This window comes from Callorhinus ursinus, unplaced genomic scaffold (assembly GCF_003265705.2).
Source record: "Callorhinus ursinus isolate GAN/ISIS: 27379988/994484 unplaced genomic scaffold, GSC_fseal_2.0 scaffold22, whole genome shotgun sequence".
In the NCBI taxonomy this organism is placed as follows: Eukaryota; Metazoa; Chordata; class Mammalia; order Carnivora; family Otariidae; genus Callorhinus; species Callorhinus ursinus.
The window spans coordinates 11,653,700-11,679,038 of NW_027397084.1; the positions used below are offsets into that span (position 1 = coordinate 11,653,700).

Below are 25,339 nucleotides of genomic sequence, written 5' to 3' on the forward strand. Positions count from 1 at the left end.
ATATATATTAGATATTAACTTCTTGTCAGATCTATCATTTGCAAATATCTTCTCCCATTCAGTAGGTTGCCTTTTTGTTAATGGTTTCCTTCACTGTATAAAACCTTTTTATTTTGGTATAGCCCCAATAGTTTATTTTTGCTTTTGTTTTCCTTGCCCCTACAAAGAGACATATCCATGAATATGTTGCGAAGGCTAATGGCAAAGAGATTATTGCTTATGTTTTCTTCTAGAAGCTTTATGGTTTCAGCTCTCTCATTTAGGTCCTTAATCCATTTTGAGTTTATTTTTGTGTATGGTGTAAGAAAGTGGTCCAGTTTCATTCATTTGCATGTAGGTGTCCAGCTTTCCTTTTCTTTATTGAAGAAACTTTTTCTCCATGGTATATTCTTGACTCCTTTGTCATAGATTAACTATATAAGAATGGGTTTATTTCTGGACTTTCTAGTCTGTTCCATTGACCTATATGTCTGTATTTGTACCATACTGTTTTGATTACTACAGCTTTGTAGTACATCTTGAAATCTGGGATTGTGATACCTAGAGCTTGTTCTTCTTTCTTAAGTTTGCTTTGGTTATTTGGCATCTTTTGTAGATTGATACAAATTTTAGTATTTTTTGTTCTATTTCTGTGAAAAATGCTGTTGGTATTTTGAAAGGGATTGTATTGAATCTATAGATTGCTTTAGGTGGTATGGACATTTAATGATATTAATTTTTCCAAGACATAAGCATGCTATGTCTTTCCATTTGTTTGTGTCATCTTCAATTTCTAGCATCAGTGATTTGTAGTTTTTGGAGTACAGGTTTTTCAATCCTTGGTTAAATTTATTCCTAGGTATTTTATTATTTTTGGTGCAACTGTAAATGAAACTGTTTTCTTGATTTCTCTTTCTGCTACTTCATTATTGTGTATAGAAACCAACCTAAGGGGGGGAAATCGGAGGGGGAGATGAACCATGAGAGACCGTGGACTCTGAGAAACAAACTGAGGGTTCTAGAGGGGAGGGGGGTGGGGGGATGGGTTAGCCTGGTGATGGGTATTAAGGAGGGCATGTACTGAATGGAGCACTGGGTGTTATACACAAACAATGAAACATGGAACACTACATCAAAAACTAATGTTATATATGGTGATTAACATAATAAAATAACATATAGCATTCAAAAAAAAAAAGGAAACACAACCTATTTCTGGGTATTAATTTTGTATCCTGCAACTTAATTCATTTATTACTTTGAGTAGTTTTTTGGTGGAGTCTTTAGGGTTTTCTATGTATGGTATCTGTCATCTGCAAACAGAGACAGTATTACTTCTTCCTTACCAATTTTGATGGTTTCTATTTCTTTTTCTTAGATAAAATGGCTGGGGCTAGGACTTCCAGTACTATGTTGAATAAAAGTGTTCCTGATCTTAGAGGAAAAGCTCTCAGGTTTTCCATCATTGAATATGATGTTAGCTGTGAGTTTTTCATGTATGGCTTTTATTATGTTGAGGTATATTCCCTCTAAACCTGTTTTGTTAAGAGTTTTCATCATGAACAGATGTTGAATTTTGTCAAATGCTTCTTCAACATCTGAGATGATCACATGATTTTAATCCTTTGTCAATGTGGTGTATCACTTTAATTGATTTGAAAATTTGAACCATTCTTGCGTTCTTGGAATAAATCCCACATGATTGGGGTGCATGATCCTTTTAAAGTATTGTTGAGTGCTGTTTGCTAATATTTTTGTTGAGGGTTTCTGCATCTATATTCATCAGGGATATTGGCCTGTGCTTTTCTTTTTTCTTGTTTCTTGTAGTGTTTTTGATGTTTATAGCAGGTAATGCTGGCCTATAGAATGTATTTAGAAGCTTTCCTTCCTCTTCTTTTTGGGAAAAGCTTGAGAAGAATAGGTGTTAACTCTTTTTTAAATGTTTGGTAGAATTCATGTGTAAAGCCACCTGGTCCTGGACTTTTGTTTGTTGGGAGTTGATTACCAGTTCAATTTTGTTGTAACTGGTTTGTTTAGATTTTCTATTTCTCCCTGATTCAGTTTTGGAAGATTATACATTTCTAGGAATTTATCCATTTCTTCTTAGTTGTCCAATTTGATGGCATATAATTTTTTTGTAGTATTCTTTTATAATCCTCCATATTTCTGTGGAATCAAATTGTTATTTCTCTTTCATTTCTGATTTTATATGAATCCTCTGTTTTTTTCTTGAGTCAGCTGAAGATTTATCAATTTTGTTTATCTTTTCAAAGAAGTAGCCTTTGGTCTCAGGGATCTTTTCTATTTCTCTTGAAAGTCTCTATCATTTATTTCAACTCTGTATTATTTCCTTCCTTCAACTAACCTTGGGCTTTGTTCTTCTAGTTCCTTTATGTGTTAAGTTTAGATTGAGATTTTTCTTGTTTCTGCCATCTCTCTATAAATTTTCCTCTTAGAACTGCTTTTGCTGGATCCTAAAGATTTTTGGACTGTTGGGTGTTCATTTTCCTTTGTCTTCATGAATTTTTAAATTTCCTCTTTCATTTCTTGGTTGACTTGTTGTTTAGTAGCATGTTGTTTAGCCTCCACATGTTTGTGATTTTTTTCCAGTTTTTTCTTTTGATTTCTAGTTTTATATCATCGTGCCATGAAAAGATGCTTGATATGAATTTAATCTCCTTAAGTATATTGAGACTTGTTTTGTGGCCTAATATGTGATCTCTCCTGGAGAATGTTCCATGTTCACTTGAAAGAATGTATATGCTGTTATTTTTGGATGGAATATTCTGTATATATCTGTTAAGTCCATCTGGTCTAATGTGATGTTTAAAAACAGTTTCCTTCTTTATTTTTTGGTTGGCTGATCTATTCACTGATGTAAGTGGGATGTTAAAGTCCCCTATTATTGTATTACTATTTCTCCCTTTGTGTCTGTTAATATTTGGTTTCTGTATTTAGGTGCTCCCATGTTGGGTGCATAGATATTTATAATTGTTCTATTCTCTTCTCTGATCAATCTCTTCATCATTATGTAATGCCCTTCTTTGTATCTTGTTACAGTTATTGTTTTAAAGTCTATTTTGTCTAAGTATTGCTAACTGGCTTTTTCTTTTCCCTTCCATTTGCACAGAATATCTTTTCCATCCCTTCACTTTCAGTTGCATTTGTCTTTAGGTCTGAAGTGAATCCCTTATAGGCAGCATATAAATGGGTCTTATTTTTTTTTACACATTTAGTCATCCCATGTTTTTTGATTGGAGCATTTAGGGCATTTACATTTAAAATAATTATTGATAGGTATGTACTTATTGCTATTTTGTTAATTGTTTCCGGTTATTTTTGAAGTTCTTTTCTGTTCCTTTCTAATTTTTTTCTCTGTGATGAGTTTCTTTAGCGTTATGCTTTTATTCTTTAAATTTTTCTTGTCTGTTTAGGTTTTGGTTTGTGGTTAGCATGAAATTCATACATAACATCCTAAGGATATAGCAGTTTATGTTGTCACCTAAGTTCGAACACATTTAAAAATCACAATTTTTACTCCCCCTCTTCCATGTTTTATGTATGTTGTCATATTTTACATCTTTTAAAAATCCCCTTAGCTAATTTTTAGATATAATTGATTTCACTGCTCTTTTAACCTTCATACTACCTTTGTAAGTGACTGGTCTAGTCTCTTTACTGTGTGTTTGCTTTTGCTCATGAAATTTTTTCCTTTCATAATTTTCTTCTAATCATGGTTTTTTCTTTTCCACTTAAAGTCCCTTTTCCACTTAAAGAAGTCCCTTTACTATTTCTTGTAAGGCTTGTTTCCTTCAATTCTGAATGATAACCTTGTCAGGTGGAGCATTCTTGGTTGTAGATTTTTTTCCTTAGCATTTAAATATATTGTGCTACTCCCTTCTGGACTGCAAAGTTTCTGCCTGAAAACTCAGCTGATAGCCCTATGGTATTTCCTTATATATATAACCAGTTGCTTTTCTCTTGTTTCTTTTTAAATCTTCTCTTTAATCTCTGACATTGTAATTATTACGTATTGTGGTGTGGACCTGTTTGGGTTCATCTTGTTTGAAACTCTCTGTACTTCCTCAACCTGGATGTCTATTTTCTTCCCTAGATTAACAAATTCCCAAACTATTATTTAATAAGCTTTCTGCCCCTTTCTTCCTCTCTCCTCTTTCTTGGACCCCTATAATGCGAATGTTTTGTGTTTGATGTTCAAGCGATCTCTTACCTGTCTTCATTAAAAAAAAAAAAATCCGCTTCTTTTTGCTGTTCAGTGTGGGTGATTTTTATTACTCGTTTACTACTCTTGTCTTCCTGTTTGCCGATACATTCTTCTGCATGTTCTGTGTTGATTCCCTTTAGCATATTTTTATTTCAGTTATTGTATTCTTTCTTCAGCTGATTTTTTAAAAAATATTTTCTATCTCTTGTTGACATTGAGTTCATCCACTCTTCAGTCCAGTGAGCATCTTTATGATTACTTTGAACTCCTTATCAAGTAGATTGGTTATATTTTTTTCTGAGATTTTTGTCGTCCTTTCATTTGGAGCATACTCCTATGTTTCATTTTGCTTGACTTTTTGTGTTTCTGTGAATTAGGTGGAATAGCTACTTCTAAACTTGAAGGAATGGTCTTGTGCATGGTTGTCTCCTGTGTAGATTGTGTGTGCTTGGTGACTGGCTGGCTGGGGGTGTGGATGGCAGGAATTGTGGCTGGCAAGATTTGGCGGGGGGTGGGGGGGGCGTCCCAGGACATTCTATGTTGGGTCTGCCCTGGTAGTATGCCCGGAGCTGAAGTGGGCATAGGTTGGGCAGTTTCAGGGCTGTCTGTACAGAGTGTTCCCAACAGGATAGCTGAAGTGGGTGCAAGCTGGGGTAGCTCCACATGTTCCTCTCAGGAGGCATTTTGGTGGGTGGATGCAGCCCAGGCAGGGCACAGGCTGGAGGGATCCCAGAGCCCTTCACACAGGGGGTGTCCTGGCAGGAGGGCTGGAGGCAAAGTGAGTGCAGTTCTGTTCCTAAAACCCCAAATTCTGTTGGGCTCAGATGGTAAAACTCAGGAAAGGTGGTGGTCTGGTTTTCAGGAAGAGAAGAATCTAGATACATTAGAACTAAAGACAAGTGTCATTTGAGACTTAAAATGACTAACTGAGGTACAGAGCGTGATCTAAGTCCTTGTTACTCAAAAGTGACCCCCAGAGCAGCAGCCTCAGCATCTCCTGGGAGTGTTTTAGAAGTGGAAAACAGACCCCACCCCAGGCCCACTGAGCCAGAATGTGCACAATACTAAGATCCCAGCAGATCTGGATGCAGATTAGTTTGACAAGTCCTGCCCTAGGATCATTCAGATAAAGAAGTCCAAGCTAAGAAAAGTGGACTGACCATCATGTTATAAGGGGCTCAGGGGGAGGAGAGGATGTTGATCCAAACACACGGTTGGCAACAGCTCTTGGCCAGGCTTGCTGATTCACAGTCCCGTGGCTCTAGCTTACAGTGCACACAGCACTACCCCTGTGACAACTGACTCAGCAGAGCAGTAGCCTGGAGTGAAAGAAACATCCACTGCCAGGGGTCCTGTCCTCCATCCAGCAGGTCTCTCCCCTCCCCCTGGGGGTGGACAGCTCCTAAAGGAGAGGAGGCACCTGTTTTGAGACCAGGCTTCTTTCTAAAAACATCTGAGGATTGCAACGAAGAAATGTCATTGGGGCACCTGGGTGGCTCAGATGGTTAAGCGTCTGCCTTTGGCTTGGGTCGTGATCTCAGGGTCCTGGGTTCCAGCCCCGCGTCGGGCTCCCTGCTCAGCGGGGAGTCTGCTTCTCCCTCTCTCCCCTGCTTGTACGCACTCACACTCACGCTCTCTCATAAAATCTTAAAAAAAAAAAGTCATGGAGGATCTGGGCTAATTACAGCAATCCCCATCACCCTCCATTTAGCTGTGGAACTCACACATCCGAAAGCTGTCAGAATGCTAATTCCATTCTTTTATTTCCTCATACCACAAACATTTTTAGTTCATCTGCCTTTTTACAACCTGATTTACACAAGCAAACTGCAAATGAAAAACAGGCATTCTTAAATCCTTCAAAATACATGTATGAAACATCGCACAAAGCATAGTATTTATACACAAACAGGCTTAGCTGAAGCAGCTTTATCGCAGTTTGTTAAAATCAGCATTACAACTTAAATATTTATGCCTGTAAAAGTTTGCATAATCTGCTATACATAGTTATTTCAGAAGCAGTTAGGACCTAATTGGGGAAAAAAAAAACCTCAACAAAAAGCACTAACAATTATGTAAACTTAAATTATTTACAATTAAACACGTAGGGTCCTGATTCACAAAACTTAGTGCACATCATGATTCATTCATGGTTTTCACAGAGAAGGTAAGCATTATGTGGAATATTCCCCAGGTAAAATCTAGAATGGTCTTTAGGAGAATGTCAATATGTTTACCGGAAACTAGAGAAAAAGTAACAAAGACCTGAGCAACTGCTTTTGATTTGAAAATTGAAGTGTGTGTGTGTGTGTGTGTGTGTGTGTGTGTGTGTGCACAACTGCTTTTGATTTGAAAATTGAAGTGTGTGTGTGTGTGTGTGTGTGTGTGTGTGTGTGTGTGTAGCAGCGATCAGAACCAACAGGGGCCATAACAGAAGAGCTGGTACTATTTCTGACATTACTCCTGGTATGTGCAGGAAGAGAAATAATTCTGCCCCCTTTTTTAATTAATAAAAAAAATCACCCCCCAGTTCACCACAGGTGAATTCAAAGTAATAGTCTTTCTTCCCACAGACTGCTCTTTAAATTTAATGCCTAAATCAGCAAATTTAAACAAAGAAGTACCTTTTATAACAGCCTTCAGTTCAATGGATTTTATTTAGAGGTGAAAGCTTGAGGCAGGGTGACCAAGCTGTTAGCTATTCCAATTACAAAAGAAACATTAGAGACAAGGTGCCAGAAACCCAAGGTTACCCTAGAAGCATTTCAAGGGATTCAACAGTGATTTTAAGTACACAACAAAGGAGAAGACTCAAAGAAAATTAACAAGACCAAGTGTTTTTAAAGAGAAGTGATAAATTTCAGTGAATCAGGTCCCAGGTAAAGTCTTTTTTTAAAAAAAAAAACCCAAAAATTTACAGTAAACATCTTAAACTCTGGAATGCAGGTATAGTACAGTGATGAGTACATTACATTTACAAAACTGCTCAGACAGTAGGTATTCCAGAGTAAGAATTGAAAAATGTACAAGCCGGTTCACAAGGACTTTAGATACAATGTTATTAAAATACGTTGTTAATCATAAAAATATTTTACTATGTACATGTATGCTGTATAAACTCTAGATTTACCTACTGAAAGAAAGCCTCTAAACCCATCTCTGGCCGACTGGCCCAACAGACGGTGCCATTCTAGAATTTGGTCTTCATCCCACACACAGGGGCTGAGGAGTACTGCAGTCAGTTCTCCAATAAAATAGTAATGTGTTTTTCCTTTGGCAGAAGGTCTAGTTGGAAGAGTCAGTTTTACTTCCACTGTATTTTACTTTCCTAAATGCTGGTCCAAGTAACTCTGGGCATTCACATAATTCATTTGCAATTTGGTTACACTTTAAAATAAGGCTATAGTTCATCTCATCAGTTATCACACTGTCTTGCTTGTAGTCAGGATGGTTTGCGATAAACTCTCTCATCCACCTGGCAACTGTCATTAGTTCTCCTGGGGAGGGGGGGGAATTAAGACAACATAAGTTAATAGAAGTGCCTTTTTTTTTTTTTTTTTTTTACAGTAAGTTCACATTTGGTGACCGGCATAAACACAATCCTAAAGAAAAATCAGTACGACCTTCTGGTGTACCCACATGGCAGAGGCTGGGAAAAAGGTTTTCCAGGGTGTTTGGGGAAGAATTTTAGGTTGCAGGTAGGCAACTAGCACACACATCCCAAGGTTCGATGTTACCCACACAGGGGCACTGCCAGCTCTTCAGGAACAGGAAGCCACTAAGGATGTCACGTACTCAAGGACTACAGCTAACACTGATGTGTGATGTGGAAGTTGGCAGGAGAGTAGACCCTAGGAGTTCTCATCACAAGAAGTTTTCTTTTTCTTTTCTTCTGTCTACATAAGAAGAGGATCTTAACTGAGCCTACTGTGGTAATCGCTTCATAATATATGTAAATCAAACCATCATGCCGCAGGCCTTACATTTATACTATGATGTATGTCAATTATTCTTCAACCAAACTGGAAAGAAATCCAAAACCAGGAGCTAATATGTACTAGAGCACGTGTCCTACCATTTGGCCGGAGCTGCTACTGATTCAGGAACTGTAGGTTCTGAAGTTCCCAGAACCCTCTTGGATCAAAGAGGTGGAGAAAATAAGGAATAGTTAAGTAGAATGAAGGGAGGAACTGGCAGACATGCCGTTTCAGGGTATATCTTATGTGACTCCAGAAAGTTCATGGAAGTCTCAAGGGAAATGGCAGACGCCATTACTGTTACTCTTACAGCTGCCTGCTCCCTTGTGCCAGGCCCTTGTTAGGAACCATCAGTGTGATCTCAAAGCAAAACAAGAGGGGTTTTGGGGCACTCACTGGATGAGAAGCAGCTGAAGAACCAGACGTCCTAGCTGTCGCTCCTGTAACCTAGAGTTACTTAGCCCTAGAGAGAGAGCCCGTGATGATGTACAACAAACACAGCTACCCATAAATGACTAACAGGCAATCTAGATACTCCAGTTCATTGTCTAAGATGCTATGGACTTAAAGATGCACTGCTTTATGAGCTGGCACGAGAAAAAGCACTGCTAAGTAGATGGTCAGCGATTATAAGGTGTATCCCACTGCAGAGACATCAGGTGTGAAAAAGAATGCACTGATAAAATACAGTATACTTGAAAAGACTACGTTAAGAAACTGAAGGTTGTAAGACTGTAAAGGTTCTGCCTACATTAAGATTTAAAACAAGAAAGAAAAAGCAAAGGCTGCCATACCAGATGCTCTCTTCTTAATTAGCTTTAGGTAGTTCAGAATACTGCATCTGGTGTCCACGTCCACTTCCATGTTTTCGAGGTAAGAGTTCAGAATCGGGATCAGCCCAGGAAACACAGCTTCCTGCGAAAAGCAGGGCACGCCATTAGTGCTCTGGCCACGGGTGGAGGCGGTGAGGGGCGCGGAGCAGAGCCCCTACCTTCCCATTGATGATGGTGTCTATGCTCATCAGGGTGTACTCCTCCACTGCCTGGTCCGTGCTGTTCTGGGCCTTGCTGTAGCCGTCCACCATGGCGGTGCCACCTGCCAGAGGACAGGACAGAGGCGCTTGAGCAGCATGCTGTAGCCTAAAGTAAGTGGCCCTAGAAATCCAAGAGAATATAATACCTTTGCAAATATCTTTCCTGAAATAAAACATTCCCTGCAAGACAGCGTCGCGTTTCTGTGCAACTTTCATGTTTTCATCAACCTAAGGGAGAAAAACAATCATGGCTACGTCAGAACATTCTCGATCCAACATAGAAGTTGTGGTGCCTTCCTCACTTTTGCAATTAAGACTTACCCCACAAGAATTCTACTTTCCCCTTCAACGCTTTCTGTTGGAGGAACAGACTTTTCACTTTTATGTGCGGCCTGTGTCCTCCAACTACAGATTGGCATGTGCTTTTTAATAAGAACGGGGGCATTCTAAGTTTACTTTAAAAAACCAACAAAAACTTTTATTCACATGGGCTGCCTGTACTCCAAAACACCTTTGGAGTGCTTTGTGACTGAGCCTAGTAGGAAATCCCTGGAGGGCAAGGGGTTGGTTCTCTTCCCACAGCACAGTGACTCACCCAAGATGCCAGGCTAACCAAAGGCAGAGAACCCAGAGAGAACTTCTGGTTCAGTGCTGTGCCCTCCCTACCACGGGGGATTTGCTGCCTCACTGTGGTGAGGAGAGGAAAAGAATCGACAGGTTGTCAGATATGGAATAAGGTTAGCCCTCCAAGAACAGAGGGTCCATCTGGTAGTTCTGGCCACAGCAACTATACATGAGCTCAAAAAACTTTTTAAAAAATATATATATACCCAGGAGTGCCTGGGTGGCTCAGCTGGCTAAGCATCAGACTCTTGATCTCAGCTCAGGTCTTGATCTCAGGGTCTTGAGTTCAAGCCCAACACTGGGCTCTATGATGGGCATGGAGCCTACTTAAAAAAAAGAAAAAAAAATACACTCAGCAGTAAGACTACTGGATCATGTGGTATGCCCAGGCCACACACCAGACCAGTTGAATCAGAGCCTGCGATTGTGGGTCCCGGCTATCTGTATCTATTTTATATCAAAGCTTCATTTCTGGTGTACAAAATAGTGATTCAACAACTGAATCCATTATGCTGTGCTTGCAACAAGTGAAGCTCCCATCTGTCACCATACAATGCTACTGAAGTACCAATGACTATATTCCCTGTCCTTACACTTTCGCTTTCCTTCCTGGGACTTAGTCCTTGATAACTGGAAGCCCGTACCACCTGCTGCCCTTCCCCATTTTGCTCACTCCCCGACTCCCTCCCCTCTGGCAACCATCAGTTTGTTCTCTGTATTTAAGGGTCTGATTCTGCTTTTTTTGTTCATTTTTTTTGATTCTACGTAGAAGTGAAATCACAAGGAATTGGTCTTTCTCTGACTTAGAATAATACTCTTTAGGGTCCATCCGTGCTGTCGCAAATGGCAACATCTCATTCTTTTTTACAGCTGAGTACTATTCCATTGTACATATAACCACATCTTTTTTCTCCATCTATTGATGGACACTTGGATCGCTTCCATATCTTGGCTATTGTAAATAATGCTGCAATAAACATAATGGGGTGTTTATCTTTTTGAATTAATATTTTCATTTTCTTCGGGTAATACCCAGTAGTGGAATTACTAAATCATATTGCAATTCTATTTTTTTGAGGAACCTTCATATATATGGTTTTCCACAGTAGCTCCGCTAACTTACATTCCCACCAAAGTGCAACAAAGGGTTTCTTTTTCTCCTCATCCTCACCAACATTGCTATATCTTGTCTTTTTGATTCTAGCCATTTTGACAGGTGTAAGATGATATCTCATTGTGGTTTCGATGTGCACATCCCTGACAGTGAGTGATGAACAACTTTTCATATGTCTGCTGGCCATTTGCAGGTCTTCTTTGGAAAAATGTGTATTCAAGCCCTCTGTCCATTTTTTAATCGGATTTTGTTTTGTGTGTGTGCATGTTGAAATTTTTATATATATATATATTCTGCATATTAACAGATATAACATTTGCAGGTATCTTCTATTCAGCATGCTGCCTTTTTGTTTTGCTGATTGTTTCCTTTTCTGTGCAAAAGCTTTTTAGTTTGATGTGGTTACAGATTTTTGCTCATTTCCCTTGCCAGAGGAGATGTATCTAGAAAAATATTGCTAAGGTACGTGTCAAAGATTACTGCTTATGTTTTCTTCTATGAGTTTTATGGTTTTAGGTCTCACATTTAGGCCTTCAATCCATCTTGAGTTTATTTTTATATCTGGTTTAAGAAAGTGGTTCAGTTTCATTCTTTTGCATGTTGCTGTCCAGTTTTCCCAGTACTATTTATTGAAGAGACTGTCTTTTTCCCATTGTATATTCTTGCCTCCTTTGTCACAGACTGACCACATAAGAGTGGGTTTATTCTGGGGCTTTCTATTCTGTTCCACTGACCTATGTGTCTACCTTTGGGCCAGTACCTTACTGTTTCAACTATAACAGCTTTGTAGTCTATCTTGAAATCTCAGACTGTGATACCCCTAGCTTTGTTTGTTCTTTCTCAAGATTGCTTTGGCTATTTGGGGGAAGGTTTTTTTTGTTGTTGTTCCAAACAAATTTTAGGATTATTCTATGAAAAATACTATTGGTATTTTGATAGGAATTGCACTGAATCTGCAGATTGTTTTAGTAGGGACATTTTAACAATATTTTTCCAGTCCATAAGCATGGTATGTCTTTCCATTTGTTAATGTCACCTCCAGTTTCTTTCATCATTGTTTTATAGTTTTCAGAGTACAGGTTTTTCACTCCTTGGTTAAGTTTATTTCTAGGTATTTTCTTTTTTGCTTAATTGTATATAAATTTTACTTTCTGCTTTGTTATTGTGTATAGAAATGCAACAGATTTCTGTGAATTTTATATCCTATAGCTTTACTGATTCATTTATTACCTCAAGAGTTTTTTTGGTGTAGTCTTTAGAGTTTCCTATACAGTATCATGTCATCTGCAAATGAGTTTAACTTCTTACCAATTTGGATGCCTTTTATTTCTTTTTCTTGTCAGATTGCTGGGACGAAGATGACTTCCAGTCCTATGCTGAATAAAAGTGGTAAGAATAGATATCCTTGTCTTGTTCCTGATCTTAGAGGAAAAGCTCTCAGTTTTCACCATTGAGTATGTTAGCCGTGGGTTTTTCACATATGGCCTTTATTAAGTTATGTTCCCTCTAAACCCACTTTGTTGGGAGTATTCATGAATGGATGTTGAATTTTGCCATTTTTTTTTTTTGCATCCACTGAAATAATGATTTTTATCTTCCACTCCATTAATGTGGTGTACCACATTGACAGATTTGCAACTACTGAACAATCCTTGCATCCCCAGAATAAATCTCACTTGATCATGGTGAATAATCCTTTTAATGTGTTGTTGAATATGGTTTTCTAATATCTTATTGAGGATTTTGCATCTCTGTTCAAAGATATTCACCTATACATCTTCATCTGATTTTGGTAATAGGGTAATGCTGGCCTCATAGAATGTATTTGTAAGCTCTTCTTCCTCTTCTATTTTTTTGCAACAGTTTGAGGGAAATAGGTATTAACTCTTCTTTAAATGTTTGGTAGAATTCACCTGTAAATCCATCTGGACTTTTGAGTTTTTGGATTATCAGTTCATCTTCATTACTAGTATTTGGTCTGTTCAGATTTTCTATTTCTTCTGGATTCAGTTTTGGAATATACTATTTCTAGGAATTTATCCATTTCTTCTTATTTGTCCAATCTGTTGGCATATAATTTTCTGTAGTAGTCTCTTATAATCCTTTGTATTTCTGTGGTGTCAGCTGTTACTTTTCTTTCATCTCTGATTTTACCTGTATTCTCCTTTACTTGAGGAATCTAAAGGTGTTTCAATTTCATTTATCTTTTCAAAGAACCAGCTCTTGGTTCCATTGATCTTGTCTATTTTTTTAGTGTCTATTTCATTTATTTGTTCTGAGCTGTATTTCCTTCCTCTTAATCTTGGGCTTTGTTCTCCTTTCTCTAGTCCCTTTAGGCGTAAGGCTCTTTGGAATTTTTCTTGTTTCTTGTGGTAGGCTTGTATCACTGTAATACTCTGTCTCCCAAATTTGGACCACTGTTTTTATTTTCATTAGTCTCCATGTACAAAAAACTCTTGATTGTGAATTCTCTATTTTTCCAGTGACTTTTTAAGACCCTTGACGTAGAGCTTGTAACACTTTTTAGTCTCTTATTTCCCATAATGAAATTTAGGAGAATCTTAACATACATAAGCTAAAGGGTCATGCTGAACTAGGATGGATGGTGCCAAGTATTTGATTACTGAGCCTGTCTCCCATACTCAATTTCTATTGTTATGGTTTTTTTTTTTTAAGAGACACATGACCTCCTGAATAATCTATAGACACTTCTACGAACATATCCAAATAACAGTATAATCCATCATGGCTATGAACAAGTTTTCATTTCTGCTATTTTTTTCTTACTCTTGACAAAAGTTCCTAAAGATCACTGTTTTAATTTTTGCTTTTATGAATTTCTCTTTAGAAGTATACTTTACTACTGCACTTTAGATTCTCAGTTTGACTGCTAAGGTTTACTTTAAATCTCTTAAGTATTTAAAGCTATGATTTTGCCTTTAGAGACTAGCTTTGCCAGCATCCTAGTTTGAGTTCATTTAATACCTACAAGGAAAGCAATTTTAGATTTCCAACAGTTAAATTTCTCTTGAACATCTTTTTGTTGAATTTTGGTGGGAATGCATCCTGCATGGTGTTTACTTTTGAGAGGTGAAGAAAATCTTCCTTAGGGCACTTGGAAAAACGTGCTGTGGTAGGAGATTTGTGGGAACGACTATACAAAGCCAGCTTATTAACCGTGCCATTTAATTCCCCAATAGCCTTTCTCTTTCTTTGGTTATACAGCCTGGCAGGTACTGAGTAACAGGAAAGGCACTCTGGGTGATTTACCTCCATGAATCCCACATGTTCTTGTAACAGCCCACTTATCCCCAGTTCTACACATGCAAACAGAGGCATTGGGATGCTAAGTACCTTGTTCAGGTTAAAGAGCTGTTAAGGAGTACAGGTGATTTATGAATTTAATGCTCACAATGCAGCCACATCAGAGCCACCACACTACAGTGTCTTTAATTCTTTTGTGCTTCTGAGAAAGGTCGGCTACACTTTAAGGTAAAAACAAAAATAATACTATCTTGGAAGAATACAGAAAACAGTTTTCTCTATTTAATACTTCATTCTCACACTTTTGTCTGTTATCAATTTGTCATTTCTGCTCTCTCTTTAAAAGGTCATTATCCAGTTCTTGTCTTGTTTTAGGGATGCAAACACCTACACCATTATGTTGCTCTTTTATATCATCTGTTTTAGCTTTTTAACAAGATAGTTTATTCACATTTGTTTTCATCTTATTTTCACCATTTTATGTTCTCTGGGCTATATCATACCACTCCCTTCCCCCACCCCCAACTTTTGTGGCACTGAAAAGGTTCTCTTTGTTCTTTTCCCACTCCTTTTAACTAGCAGGTTAGAAGTAAAAATTCTTATTTCTATACTCTTAGTCTACCATACATCTCCTTCCACTATCCCCTTGGTAGGTAAGAGTTCTGGCATACTATTAGCACTAATAATCTATTAAGTTTTGATGGAATCACCTGGAATTTCCAGTTTGGGAAGACAATTCTGTTTTCCTTACCCCTCAGGATTCTGTAGACTTTTCTCCATCTCGGCATTTAATGTTGGAGATGAGGAGGGATATCAACTCATTTTTTTTCCTCTTGGAATTATCTGATCTGAATTTTCTCTCCCATTCAGATGGCTGATTTTCCTCTTTAGGATTCAGAAATTCCTAGATTTGGGTTCTTTAAATATTTCTGTCCCATCCTTTATGGACTCTCAGGGAAAATTCTATTTCTCGTATTACTGGATCTCTCATTTTTTTTATATAGATCATTCTCTGCTAAATGATTGTAAACATTGAAATTTCCAGAGTAATTATCCATGTTTCAGTTTTTCCATGATTTCCATTTTCTTGTCATCCTGAGATAAATCTCAATTTGGTTCCTAAATTATTAACTTGGACCTTTAACATCATTGGCTCTAACTGGTGAATATACTGAGTTTTAAAAGGGTAGCTTCTTCTAAGAACTCTTCACCAAATGCCCTCTCCTCCATAGCGCTTGGTTATTTTCTCGAGAATTTTTTCAAGGGCACTAGTTAGAATTTAAGAATTCTTTCCAGTTGCTTGAATTAACTATATTTCACTGAGGGGAATGCATTCTGTAAGCCCAACTGGGCCCTTCCTTTAAGGCATTAAAAGTTATCCATTTTCCACTGACTTTCAGACATCTATTCATATTTGTTAACATAGGCGTAGATGGGGAACTTCCAGGGACTCTTCCTTACAGGGGCTGATCCCCCTAGCAGGTATACCTGTATGGGCAAATGGCCCATAGAATCCTATGGGTTACTTTTGGCCTGGGTGTTAAGAGCAGGCAGAGACAGGCTGACGGCCAAACTTCCATCAGGGTGTGCAGGTGGGACAGGTACAGGCTGGAGATCCCCCTCATGGAGACAGTAGGGAGTGAGGTGGGACAGAGGCTGAGCTAGGCATTTCTTTTTTCCTTCTGTGCTTGCTCTGACAGGGCTGCTCTACCTCTCCTTTCTTTGGCACTAAATCCTCAGCAGACCCTTCACTCAGCCCAGCAACCTTTCCCAGCCACTTGCTGTGCCCAGGGACCCGCTGGCCCTGGAAACAAAGGTCTCCAGTTAGTTAGCTGCTGCCTCACAGTGTGGAATTGTTCCAAGGCTCTGCTGGGAAACTGCTTCCAGAGAGCTCCATTTTGAGTTTTTATTGGGCTGGAGCTGATGAACTAGTAGTTGTTTTTCTGATAGTCCAATCTACCTTCTCCAGAAACATCTCCAGTTTGGTTCCACTGAGGTGACCTTTCCCTACATCCCAGCAGTTACACTTGCCCCTCTCCTATTTTAGTATCATAACCAAAATGGCATTTGGGGGAGGATGAAATCAATTTGTGGATTCTCTCCAACCATCATCCTAAATTGAAAGCTTCTAGAAATAAAGTAGTTATTCAAAAGCAACCCTAAGGAGCACCTGGGTGGCTCAGTCGTTAAGCGTCTGCCCTCGGCTCAGGTCATGATCTCAGGGTCCTGGGATTGAGCCCCACATTGGGCTCCCTGCGCAGCGGGGAGCCTGCTTCTCCCTCTCCCATTCCCCCTGCTTGTGTTCCCTCTTTCGCTGTCTCTCTCTAATAAATAAATAAAATCTTTAAAAAAACAACAACAAACAACAACAAAAACAACCCTAAATCTCTTTCAAACAGGCTAAGGAGCTACTGTTAGCACTTTTTGTTTTCCAGGAATCTCTACTAACGCAGTACCAAAATCTACAGCATAAGCTTTGGTTTAAAAGGAAAAAGAATAGGGTAGGGGAGAAGCCATTTTATTCTAAATTCTCAATCAGGTCAGATCTAAAATAAATATCATACATAAATAAGCAACAGATAATAATCTGTAGATACCCAAACCCATCACTATACCGAAACACATTCTTACCTTTGATAGTGGAATGAGAAAATCCAGTTTGTATGAAAGGATCACTCTGGTAAGCAGCACCACAAACACCACATATGCAGAGTTCTCAAAGTCTGTTAACTGAACCTAGACAAGCAGGAGCCCAGAGAAGTTATGGACCAACGACACAAACATGCTCTTCCCCGACAGGCCCCTCCTCAGATCATGTCATGCCCAAACCAGCTCCTACTTCACCACGTGGGGCTTGGAAGCCCTCTGTCCACAAGCTATTCTCAGAAGTCAAGGTTTAGGTTTTGGACCTGCTTTTATCATGCATAGATTTGATTTGTATTTGAAGAGCCTCTGAGAAGAGCATTAGAAGGGTAATGGACAGAGGACAGGTATGATCCAATCACTTCCTGCTGATGTGCATCTTACCTCCATGGGTCGGAATTCTACTCTCCATCCAATATCTGAGTTTGGAGGAGGGGGTTTAAATCTCATTGTCTGCCAATTTGTGGACTGAATATTCTATAATAAAAAAAGCAGAAAATAAAACCAACTTTCCACATGTCCAGGAAAATATTAAGATGGTTTGATATTTAATAAGGGAAAATTATTCATTGCTGATACCAAATACTCTAACTTACAAATACAAAAAGGTACAGTGTAGTATTTCCTTGGTGTGTGACCTACTAGGAAAACAAAGTGTTTAACAAAAGTTGGGTGATATGTTAGCAGCACAGAAATAACTGATGCCATTTTTTTTACGCAGCAAGTTTGACTTTTTCACCTATCTGCAATCAAGAGAAAATACAGAATCAGATATAACTTGTCAGAATCATAAAGGGTACTTTAAACCCATCTAAAATTTCTTAATTCTTTATTGCACTAGACAGTGAAAGGCATCAGATTTCTCCTATAACTAACTGCTCACAGGTACAGAAAATGGGCTCCATCTTGGTTAGTGAAGTGCAATGCATTTAAAACAGAGGTGATACCTCAAAATGGTCAGATTCATTGGCATCATCCAAGTGTATTTTCTCTTCGAACAGAGTCAGTGGGTCTCTAATGAAGAGATGAGCAACATGCTGGGCCAGGAGATGATCAATGCCTGTCAAGAGAGGTTACACCAGACTCCCGTCAAAGCCACAGGCTCCATTGTGTCTAAGTACAGTAAGACGACAGGACAGCTCAGCAAGTTTGAAGACAGGGCATCTAGAAGCTTAGGAAGTGGCTGGTTTGTTCAGTATCTGCATGTCGCCCAGGGTTTTATCCTACAGACCCTGAGGAAGTGCCAGAGTTTTCTTTGCTACTTACACAATGCCTGGTGGGGCACTGGTGTGGACCTAGATACAGACCTCCAAAGTAAGTTCCTTTGCTAAAAGTCAAGAAGATCTCACAAGTATTTGGAACTTGAAACTTTAGGAACAAGCAGCCTCATAAGAAAAGTTAAGAGACTTCACACTAAAAATAGAAACCAGACCAGAAGTCAGCAACAAGTTCTAAAGAGCTTTGAATAACTAAAAGTGTACAATCAAATCTAGAGAAAAGGAGTGGCTGCTCACCTTCCTGCAACAGTTGTTCGTAGATTTCTTTATCTATCGTCAAGTCGATGTCATTGTATTTCTCACCGCACTCAGATAAGTAACTGTCTATCGAATCGTATCGGGACTTACTGATCCTATAGTTATTGTTCTTCAGTGGCTAAAATTGAAAGAAAAATACTAATGAATGTCATATAAAATGCTCTGGAAATAAACTAATGCCTCAAATAGTTCTACTTAAATGCTTTTATGTTTTATATGTAATAATTATATACAAATATACAACCTGAAAAAAAGTTAATCCTGAGAAGTTATCAGGGAAAATTGTTTTTTAAAAATCTGGAAGTAACTTGAGTAGCTGCTCTCTGATATGATTTAAGTATACTTTTTTTTTTTTTTTTTTAAAGCAGATCGCCTTCATTCTTATTAAGCTAGGAAAATATATGCCAAGGTTGAAAGCAAACCTATTAACGTAAAACAGAGCTATTAAAATCATTTCTCCCTTAAAGTTTTATTTTTATTCTACTAAGGCAACATGTTCAACAATTTACGAACACTCACATGAAGACCAGAGCAGACCAGTGCAGCCCTGGTTGAGAACATCAGAGGCTCATTTAAAAACCGTGTCCAGGTCCCAGTTCTGGAGATACTTGTTTATTAGATCTAAAATGGGCCTGGGTGTCTATTTTTAAAGATCTTTAGGCGGTTTTGATGTACACTCCAGGTTGGAGAGGTACACAGTCACAGTTCAACATGCCAACAAGAGGCACTAACCTACCCTTATTAGGCAAATCTAACCCTTTATATGGGGCAAAATAATCTTTGACCACAGATTCCACAGCAGAAAGCTCATATACAAAGCACTCATGTAATGTCAAAAAGCCTTTTGGTAACAACAGCCCATCAGCACTTAGTTCCAAAATATAGGGGAAAAAAAAGCATCACTAAGTTTTACAAGAGGAGGAAACAAATCCAGATTTCAAAAAGTGATGAAAACTCCTTACCCCAACCAAATCATGTTTCCTGTATATTCACCCCAAAACAAACACTATGACATCAAAGACAAGTTTATAACCTGTGAATTTCTTCCCACTTGTGACTAAACCACTCAAGATAAAAATTTAAGGGAGACTTCAACATCATAAGTAGTTACAATAACCCCATTTTACCTGCTTGATTTTTAAAAAAAAAAAAGGCTATTAAGGAAAATCACTCCCACCTCCAGTCCTCTCTCCTCCCGAGTTCTATCATCTACAGATGCAGAAATCACTCCCCAGCGACAATCAATGTCAGACACATAGCCTCGGTAAAAAGGAGATGCAGCGCTCAAAGCCATCTAAAAACAAACAAGAGTCAGCACCTGCAGGTTCAAAGTGTCACTTACATGCTGAGAAAAGCACCATGCAGTTATCTCTGGTCTAGAAGAATCAGTTTAGTTGAGCCCTATGGAGCTCTACTCCTCTGTGCTTGCTTTTTCATAGTGAAAGAGACCAAAAGGGACTCAAATCCTTGGATGGGATTCATTTAATCATCCCCTCTGTCACGCTGAATGTGAAGGACGGGAGAGGGGAAGCGGCTACACTCAAACTTGACACTTTAACACACAGATGTCTTACTAGCAATAGTAAACTTCTACAGCTTGGAGTCTTAGTCCATTAGCTCTAAATGCAAACTATTTATGTTAGTTCATTTCTGAATAAAGTCTTAACTGGACTTAAATGGCACAGAGTCAGCAAATGTTGCACAAGCACTCTCTCTACAAAGAAGTCTTATTTAAGTAAGATGTCGTTTCTACTTACGACAATTGGACAGATAGTGGCCAACTGATCATACAGGTATCTGGCCTCAGATATGCTGCAGGCTTGGAACGTTACCTGTTTAAAAATTACAGGTTATTAACAATGATGAATCATCAACATCCTCCCCAAGGAGTCGAGTCTGAGAAGGAGGATGGCCAGGGAAGACAGAGGGCATGGTGTGCAACGGTCACCCCACAACTAACAACACTTATTAACACAGCAGTTTTGTTTAAAAGTTGCCTTGGATGAATTTTGCCAAACAATGGTTTGATCATGTTCACAACTAATATAAATAACCATTTCCTAAGTTAAATAAGATTAAAATGTCAGGAAAGGAAAGGAAAACACTAGGTAAACAGCAAATTCAGCAAGGCATTGCTGTGACTTATTTCCCTCAACAGCATTCCAAGCACTTCAGTTAGCTCAAGGGTTAGAGAAATTTTGGTACAAAAGGACAGAGAGGCTTATAATGGATTTCAAAGCTCACTGGTGGCAAGTACAAGGAATAGCCTGGGACACAGCGAGACTGGAGGAAGGGAGAGCAGTTAAAATACTGCAGCCGACAAGGCCATAACCAAGGAGGGCTGCAGGTGGAGGCACACCGGAGTCAAAGCAGTGGCCGCTGGGAGCCAGGGTGGGTAGAGAGAATGAAGGTGTGACTTCGGTTCTGGCTTGGGTGTTCCTGGGACAGACAGTGAGCAGAGGCACCAAGACACAATGGGCATATGAAGGAAAGGAGCAGGTAAAGAAACCCTTTAAGTGGCTGGGTCTCCAGGGCTAATGCCCAGAAGACAAGTCTGGGGTGGAGAAGTATTTAGGGAGGAAGCTCAGATAATGTTCTGAAGATGGGCAGGATCACCCAGGAAGCCTGCAGAAGAGGGGTAAGTAGAACATTTCAGAGTTAGGCAGAGAAAAAAAAATTGTATCATTCATTAGTACAAATGTTCTAGAAACAGTTACCCAAAAGAAACCAAAAAAATCCTGCCTGCCTTGGGGTGGTGAGCAGTGGAAGGGACTAGGAACACAAATCCTGGTTGTGTTAGCATATCCGTATTAACTGCAAATGGGGAAGTTTTCCTGTCCTTTGTTACCTAATAATGATATTTTGAATTTAGTGTTGGTGCAGGAAATAATTTAAGGGCTTAATCCTTGAAAGAGTAGCAAAGTGAATATGTTTATTGTTATAATCCCAACCTGTTATTTCCCAGTTTTAGCCAGGTCTCAATTTTGCTTTTTTAACAAAGAACTTCTGTTAGGAGATTCACCGTCTACCTGGAGAATATATTCATGTCAGTGTGGTAACTACAGAAAAATAATTATTTAGACAACTTGCTATAATTTCTGTTAATGATTCAATGCTATATTTTAATTAAAATGTCCTGGCAATTAACCAGCCATTACAAATTAATACAACATAGAGAAGAGCTGTGTCCTAGACCTCAAGGAATAAGAGTATCAAAGGTTAAAGGAAGAGACTAAGCAGGGCTGGCAACTGGGTCACTCTTCACCAAAACAAGGGCAGTTTCTGCAAAGAGATGGGAACTCAGAAATCAGCTTGTGCAAGTCTAAGGATAAAATGTCAAGTGAGGAAACGGGAGACAGTAAGCCAAGTATTTACACGCTTCTCTGCTGGGACAGACTGGCTTCTCTTAGATAACCTAGTATTTACCAGACAATTCACAGGCAAATCCTGGAAAAAAGTACGCTTAAGAAAATTCGCACCTGGAATTCCACAGTTAAGTTACAACAGTGAAGTGACTTAGTTATTCTACATATATTTAGTAACTGGCTTCAGCACTCTAGAGCTAATATATCTCCAAATCAAACAGGACATGACTGTGGTTAATGGCTGCGGGGGAGGGGGACAGTTCTTATGCCTTCAAAAGTATGAACAGTTTTGGCTTCTGGTGTCCCTTTAAAGTATCTCATAAGAGAAGCAGTGTCACTAGGAAACAGAGGGGAATAAAAGAGGAAGTATGAAAAATAGATGTTAGAAGACTAAATGTCTACTCTAAAATTTACCTAGAACCCATTTTTGAAGCCACCTGATTTTTCTTAGAGGGGGAAATACCTATTACAACATGCATGAACTTATTAAATGATTCCTGGAAAACTCCCCAAGAGTCAAGCATTTGAGTGTGATTATGTGACTTTCTGTTTTGTACAGTTAAAGTCTTCCATTAACCTTAAAAAATTACTTTAAAACATTTTCTGCTTTATTTTAACGAGCAGCTTCTAGTTTTCCACTTGAGAGACACAAAGCAGGGTGTTTTCTGTGGTGATGTGTGGAATTCATCTCATTTCCCATGAACTTTATGTGATTCATGCTAGTAATTTTTTAAAAATTTTTATTGTTATGTTAATCACCATACATTACATCATTAGCTTTTGATGTAGTGTTCCATGATTCATTGTTTGTGCATAACACCCAGTGCTCCACGCAGAATGTGCCCTCTTTAATACCCATCACCAGGCTAACCCATCCCCCCCACCCCCCTCCCCTCTAGAACCCTCAGTTTGTTTCTCAAGAGTCCATCGTCTCTCATGGTTCGTCTCCCCCTCTGACTTACTCCCCTTCATTCTTCCTCATGCTAATAATTTTTTAAGTGGAGTATTCAAAGTAGGGTCTTGGCCGTGCTATCAACAAAAAGAAAACTTCATCCTAAACCCATGACAAAGCGTAAATTTGGATGGACAATTGCATCTACAGGTAATAAAAATGTTAGAACACATTTATTTGTATGGTATTTCAAGAGAAAAGACCATCCCTTTGGAATGAAGTAACTGTGCTGTCCCTGGCCGGGCACTCTGGTTTAATATTAAACCGAGAAAAGGCAATCAGTACTCCAATTGCACTGATACAATTTTAAAGCCATGCACTGTAAGTTCTAGACCTTAATGGTTCCCTTTAAAAACATTTGTAATTAAGATAGAAAAGCAGATATGCAGGTAAAAGGTCTCTTTTTTATGAAATGTGACCCTTTGTAAGGAAACTTACTGGCCTGTTTTTTTGGAAGACCACACACTTTACACTGCCTTTGTGAGTCAGGAAAATCAGGAAAAAAAAAAAATGATGGTTATGTAAACACATTCAGCATGGAGCAATCGGACTCTGGCATTCAATGTTCATTTTACAGAGTTGTAAAAATAGGCACATCAGAGCCTTATGTGCAAGAAGGCGCGTGTCTACACTGCAACTGTCTTGAGATGATGGGAATGCAGAGTTTTTTGGCCTCTGGATGGAGACCGGGCAGACTGGAGGCCCAGTGACTCATGTGGGGCTAGGCTTCACACTACTCCAGGCCTCTAAGGATGCCACTTCTAATCTTCGGAAATAATCCGAACTGTATACAATCTCCCTGGACAATAACAAGTGGCCTTTTTACTGGAAGTTTTCAATTTTCACTTTATACTTTGTGCAACTCCTACTCCTGTTCTTATGATTTTAAGCAAAGGAAAGGTTAAAACAAACACTTCTACTGATAAAAAACAGCAAAGTAAGTATTAGCTTAGAGTCAGACCTAGAAAGGGATTTAATACAAACCTTCCAGTTAACCAAGGAGAAAACCAAGATGAAAAGAAGTGAGGAGAGCTACCCAAACCCACGAGTAGTAGGCCCTGCTGCAGGCCAAGCACAGGCCCAATGCTGCCAGGAGGGTACTGTGCCCGCCCACCCAGGTCCTAAGTGAGCTTGGGTACAGTTCCTGCCAGGGGCACCAGCCATCTGACTAGATCCACGGGAAGTTTTAATGGAGGAAACAGAGAAAGGCTGTACCACATATGTAACTTCGCCAGGGGCAAGGCAAACACGGGCTGCTCAGCAGTTCTTTTTATACCACTAGATGGCCTTGCCTGAATATGACATTTCAAGTCCAAACAATCCTTCCCTTGGATCACAAGGTCACTGGAGTGCATCCAGAGGTCACTTTCAGAAACAGAGATCTGAATGATGTTACAAGCTCTAGGCCCAACCTTCACTAGAAAGAACAGAGGCAGGGATCATGGAATATTTTGCACTGTAAGTTAATTAACAACCATTTATCTTTGTAGAAACTGGAGATTCTCCATTAAGAGCTACCATAGCTACCAATGAATTTACTAAAAATCACTGGTTTTCAGAAAGGCACACTTAGAGCTTTCATTTCAACCTGATTACAATGTAATTATAAAAAATGCGAAACTATAAAGAAAACTAGCAAGTAGAAATGGATGAGGGCACTCTGCCTCTCTGTGTATTTGAAACAATACCTGAAGACAGCAATTGCCCATCCCAAATCCCATGGCATCCATGTAAATATGATCAGGCTTAGAAGCCTTGGCTGCCTCCTCATCCTCAGGAAATGTTTCTATAAATGGAGAGGGTGTATTCTTGTCCTTAAATACTGTAGGATTATATTAAAGAAAAAAAAGGGGGGGGACAAGGGTGAGATTCAAGAATTAAACAGCAATTCCCCAGGTGCCTCTCCCACCCCACCATCTGCTATGGACTTACTTGGTACATTGATGACAACCTTTTCTCCTCTCCTGTGTCGGATATTTCTTGTTAGGGTACTGAAAGACAACCAAACGTCATAAATCGGCTTCCTAAGAACCACCATGTAAAAGAAGAATTTGATCATATACAAGTAAATAGAATGAAATCCTACCTCAAACTAATTCTCTGAGGCAATCCTATAGAATATTTATGTGGATCAAGATATTCTGAGGGAATTTTCTGTGAGAAGGCTTTGCATTAACACCACTTCCTCTGCCTCTTGCTCAAGAATGCCATTCTCGCCCCTGTTCAACCCCAGATACCCCAGCTTGCTGTAACTTCTCAAATCAAATTCAAGTGTCTGGGGTCTGCCGGTGGTCTGGTCTCACCATATGTTTCTAACGCTCCCCATGTCTACTCTGAAGACTTCAAGCTTTAATACTTACTTTCCCTAGGCATCTCTGGAGCTCCAATACCTTGTTACTGTCCCTACCAACTGGCAGTATTAATACCTATTCTCTAGACCCACAGTGTCTAATCCAGAAGCCACCAGGCACACTGTGGCTGCTGTGCACCTGAAATGGGGCTAGTCCTAATTAAAATATGCTGTGAGGATAATATACACACCAGATTTTGAAGACTTACCACAAAACACAAAAATAAGGTATTAAAATGTCTTATCAATAATTTAAAAATATTGACATGTTGAAATAA

The 25,339-nt window shown here is 39.1% G+C and overlaps 1 protein-coding gene across 2 annotated transcripts in view; it reads right to left on the reverse strand.

The window, feature by feature from the left end:
* Nucleotides 1–6,559: 6,559 nt before the first annotated feature.
* GCLC (glutamate-cysteine ligase catalytic subunit) overlaps nt 6,560–25,339 on the reverse strand; it is a 47,665-nt gene continuing 28,885 nt past the window's right edge. The window contains exons 5-16 of one of the 2 annotated variants that reach the window (XM_025890549.2): nt 24,644–24,702; nt 24,400–24,533; nt 20,152–20,226; nt 19,572–19,688; nt 18,374–18,512; nt 17,807–17,919; nt 17,244–17,336; nt 16,848–16,952; nt 9,361–9,442; nt 9,173–9,276; nt 8,976–9,096; nt 6,560–7,701 (exon numbers count right to left, since the gene is read on the reverse strand). In XM_025890549.2, coding sequence (XP_025746334.1) covers nt 7,490–7,701; nt 8,976–9,096; nt 9,173–9,276; nt 9,361–9,442; nt 16,848–16,952; nt 17,244–17,336; nt 17,807–17,919; nt 18,374–18,512; nt 19,572–19,688; nt 20,152–20,226; nt 24,400–24,533; nt 24,644–24,702 — 1,354 coding nt within the window. In that variant the 3' untranslated portion in view covers nt 6,560–7,489. The remainder of the gene's footprint in view (nt 7,702–8,975; nt 9,097–9,172; nt 9,277–9,360; nt 9,443–16,847; nt 16,953–17,243; nt 17,337–17,806; nt 17,920–18,373; nt 18,513–19,571; nt 19,689–20,151; nt 20,227–24,399; nt 24,534–24,643; nt 24,703–25,339) is intronic. The other variant, XM_025890550.2, reaches the window with a different exon arrangement.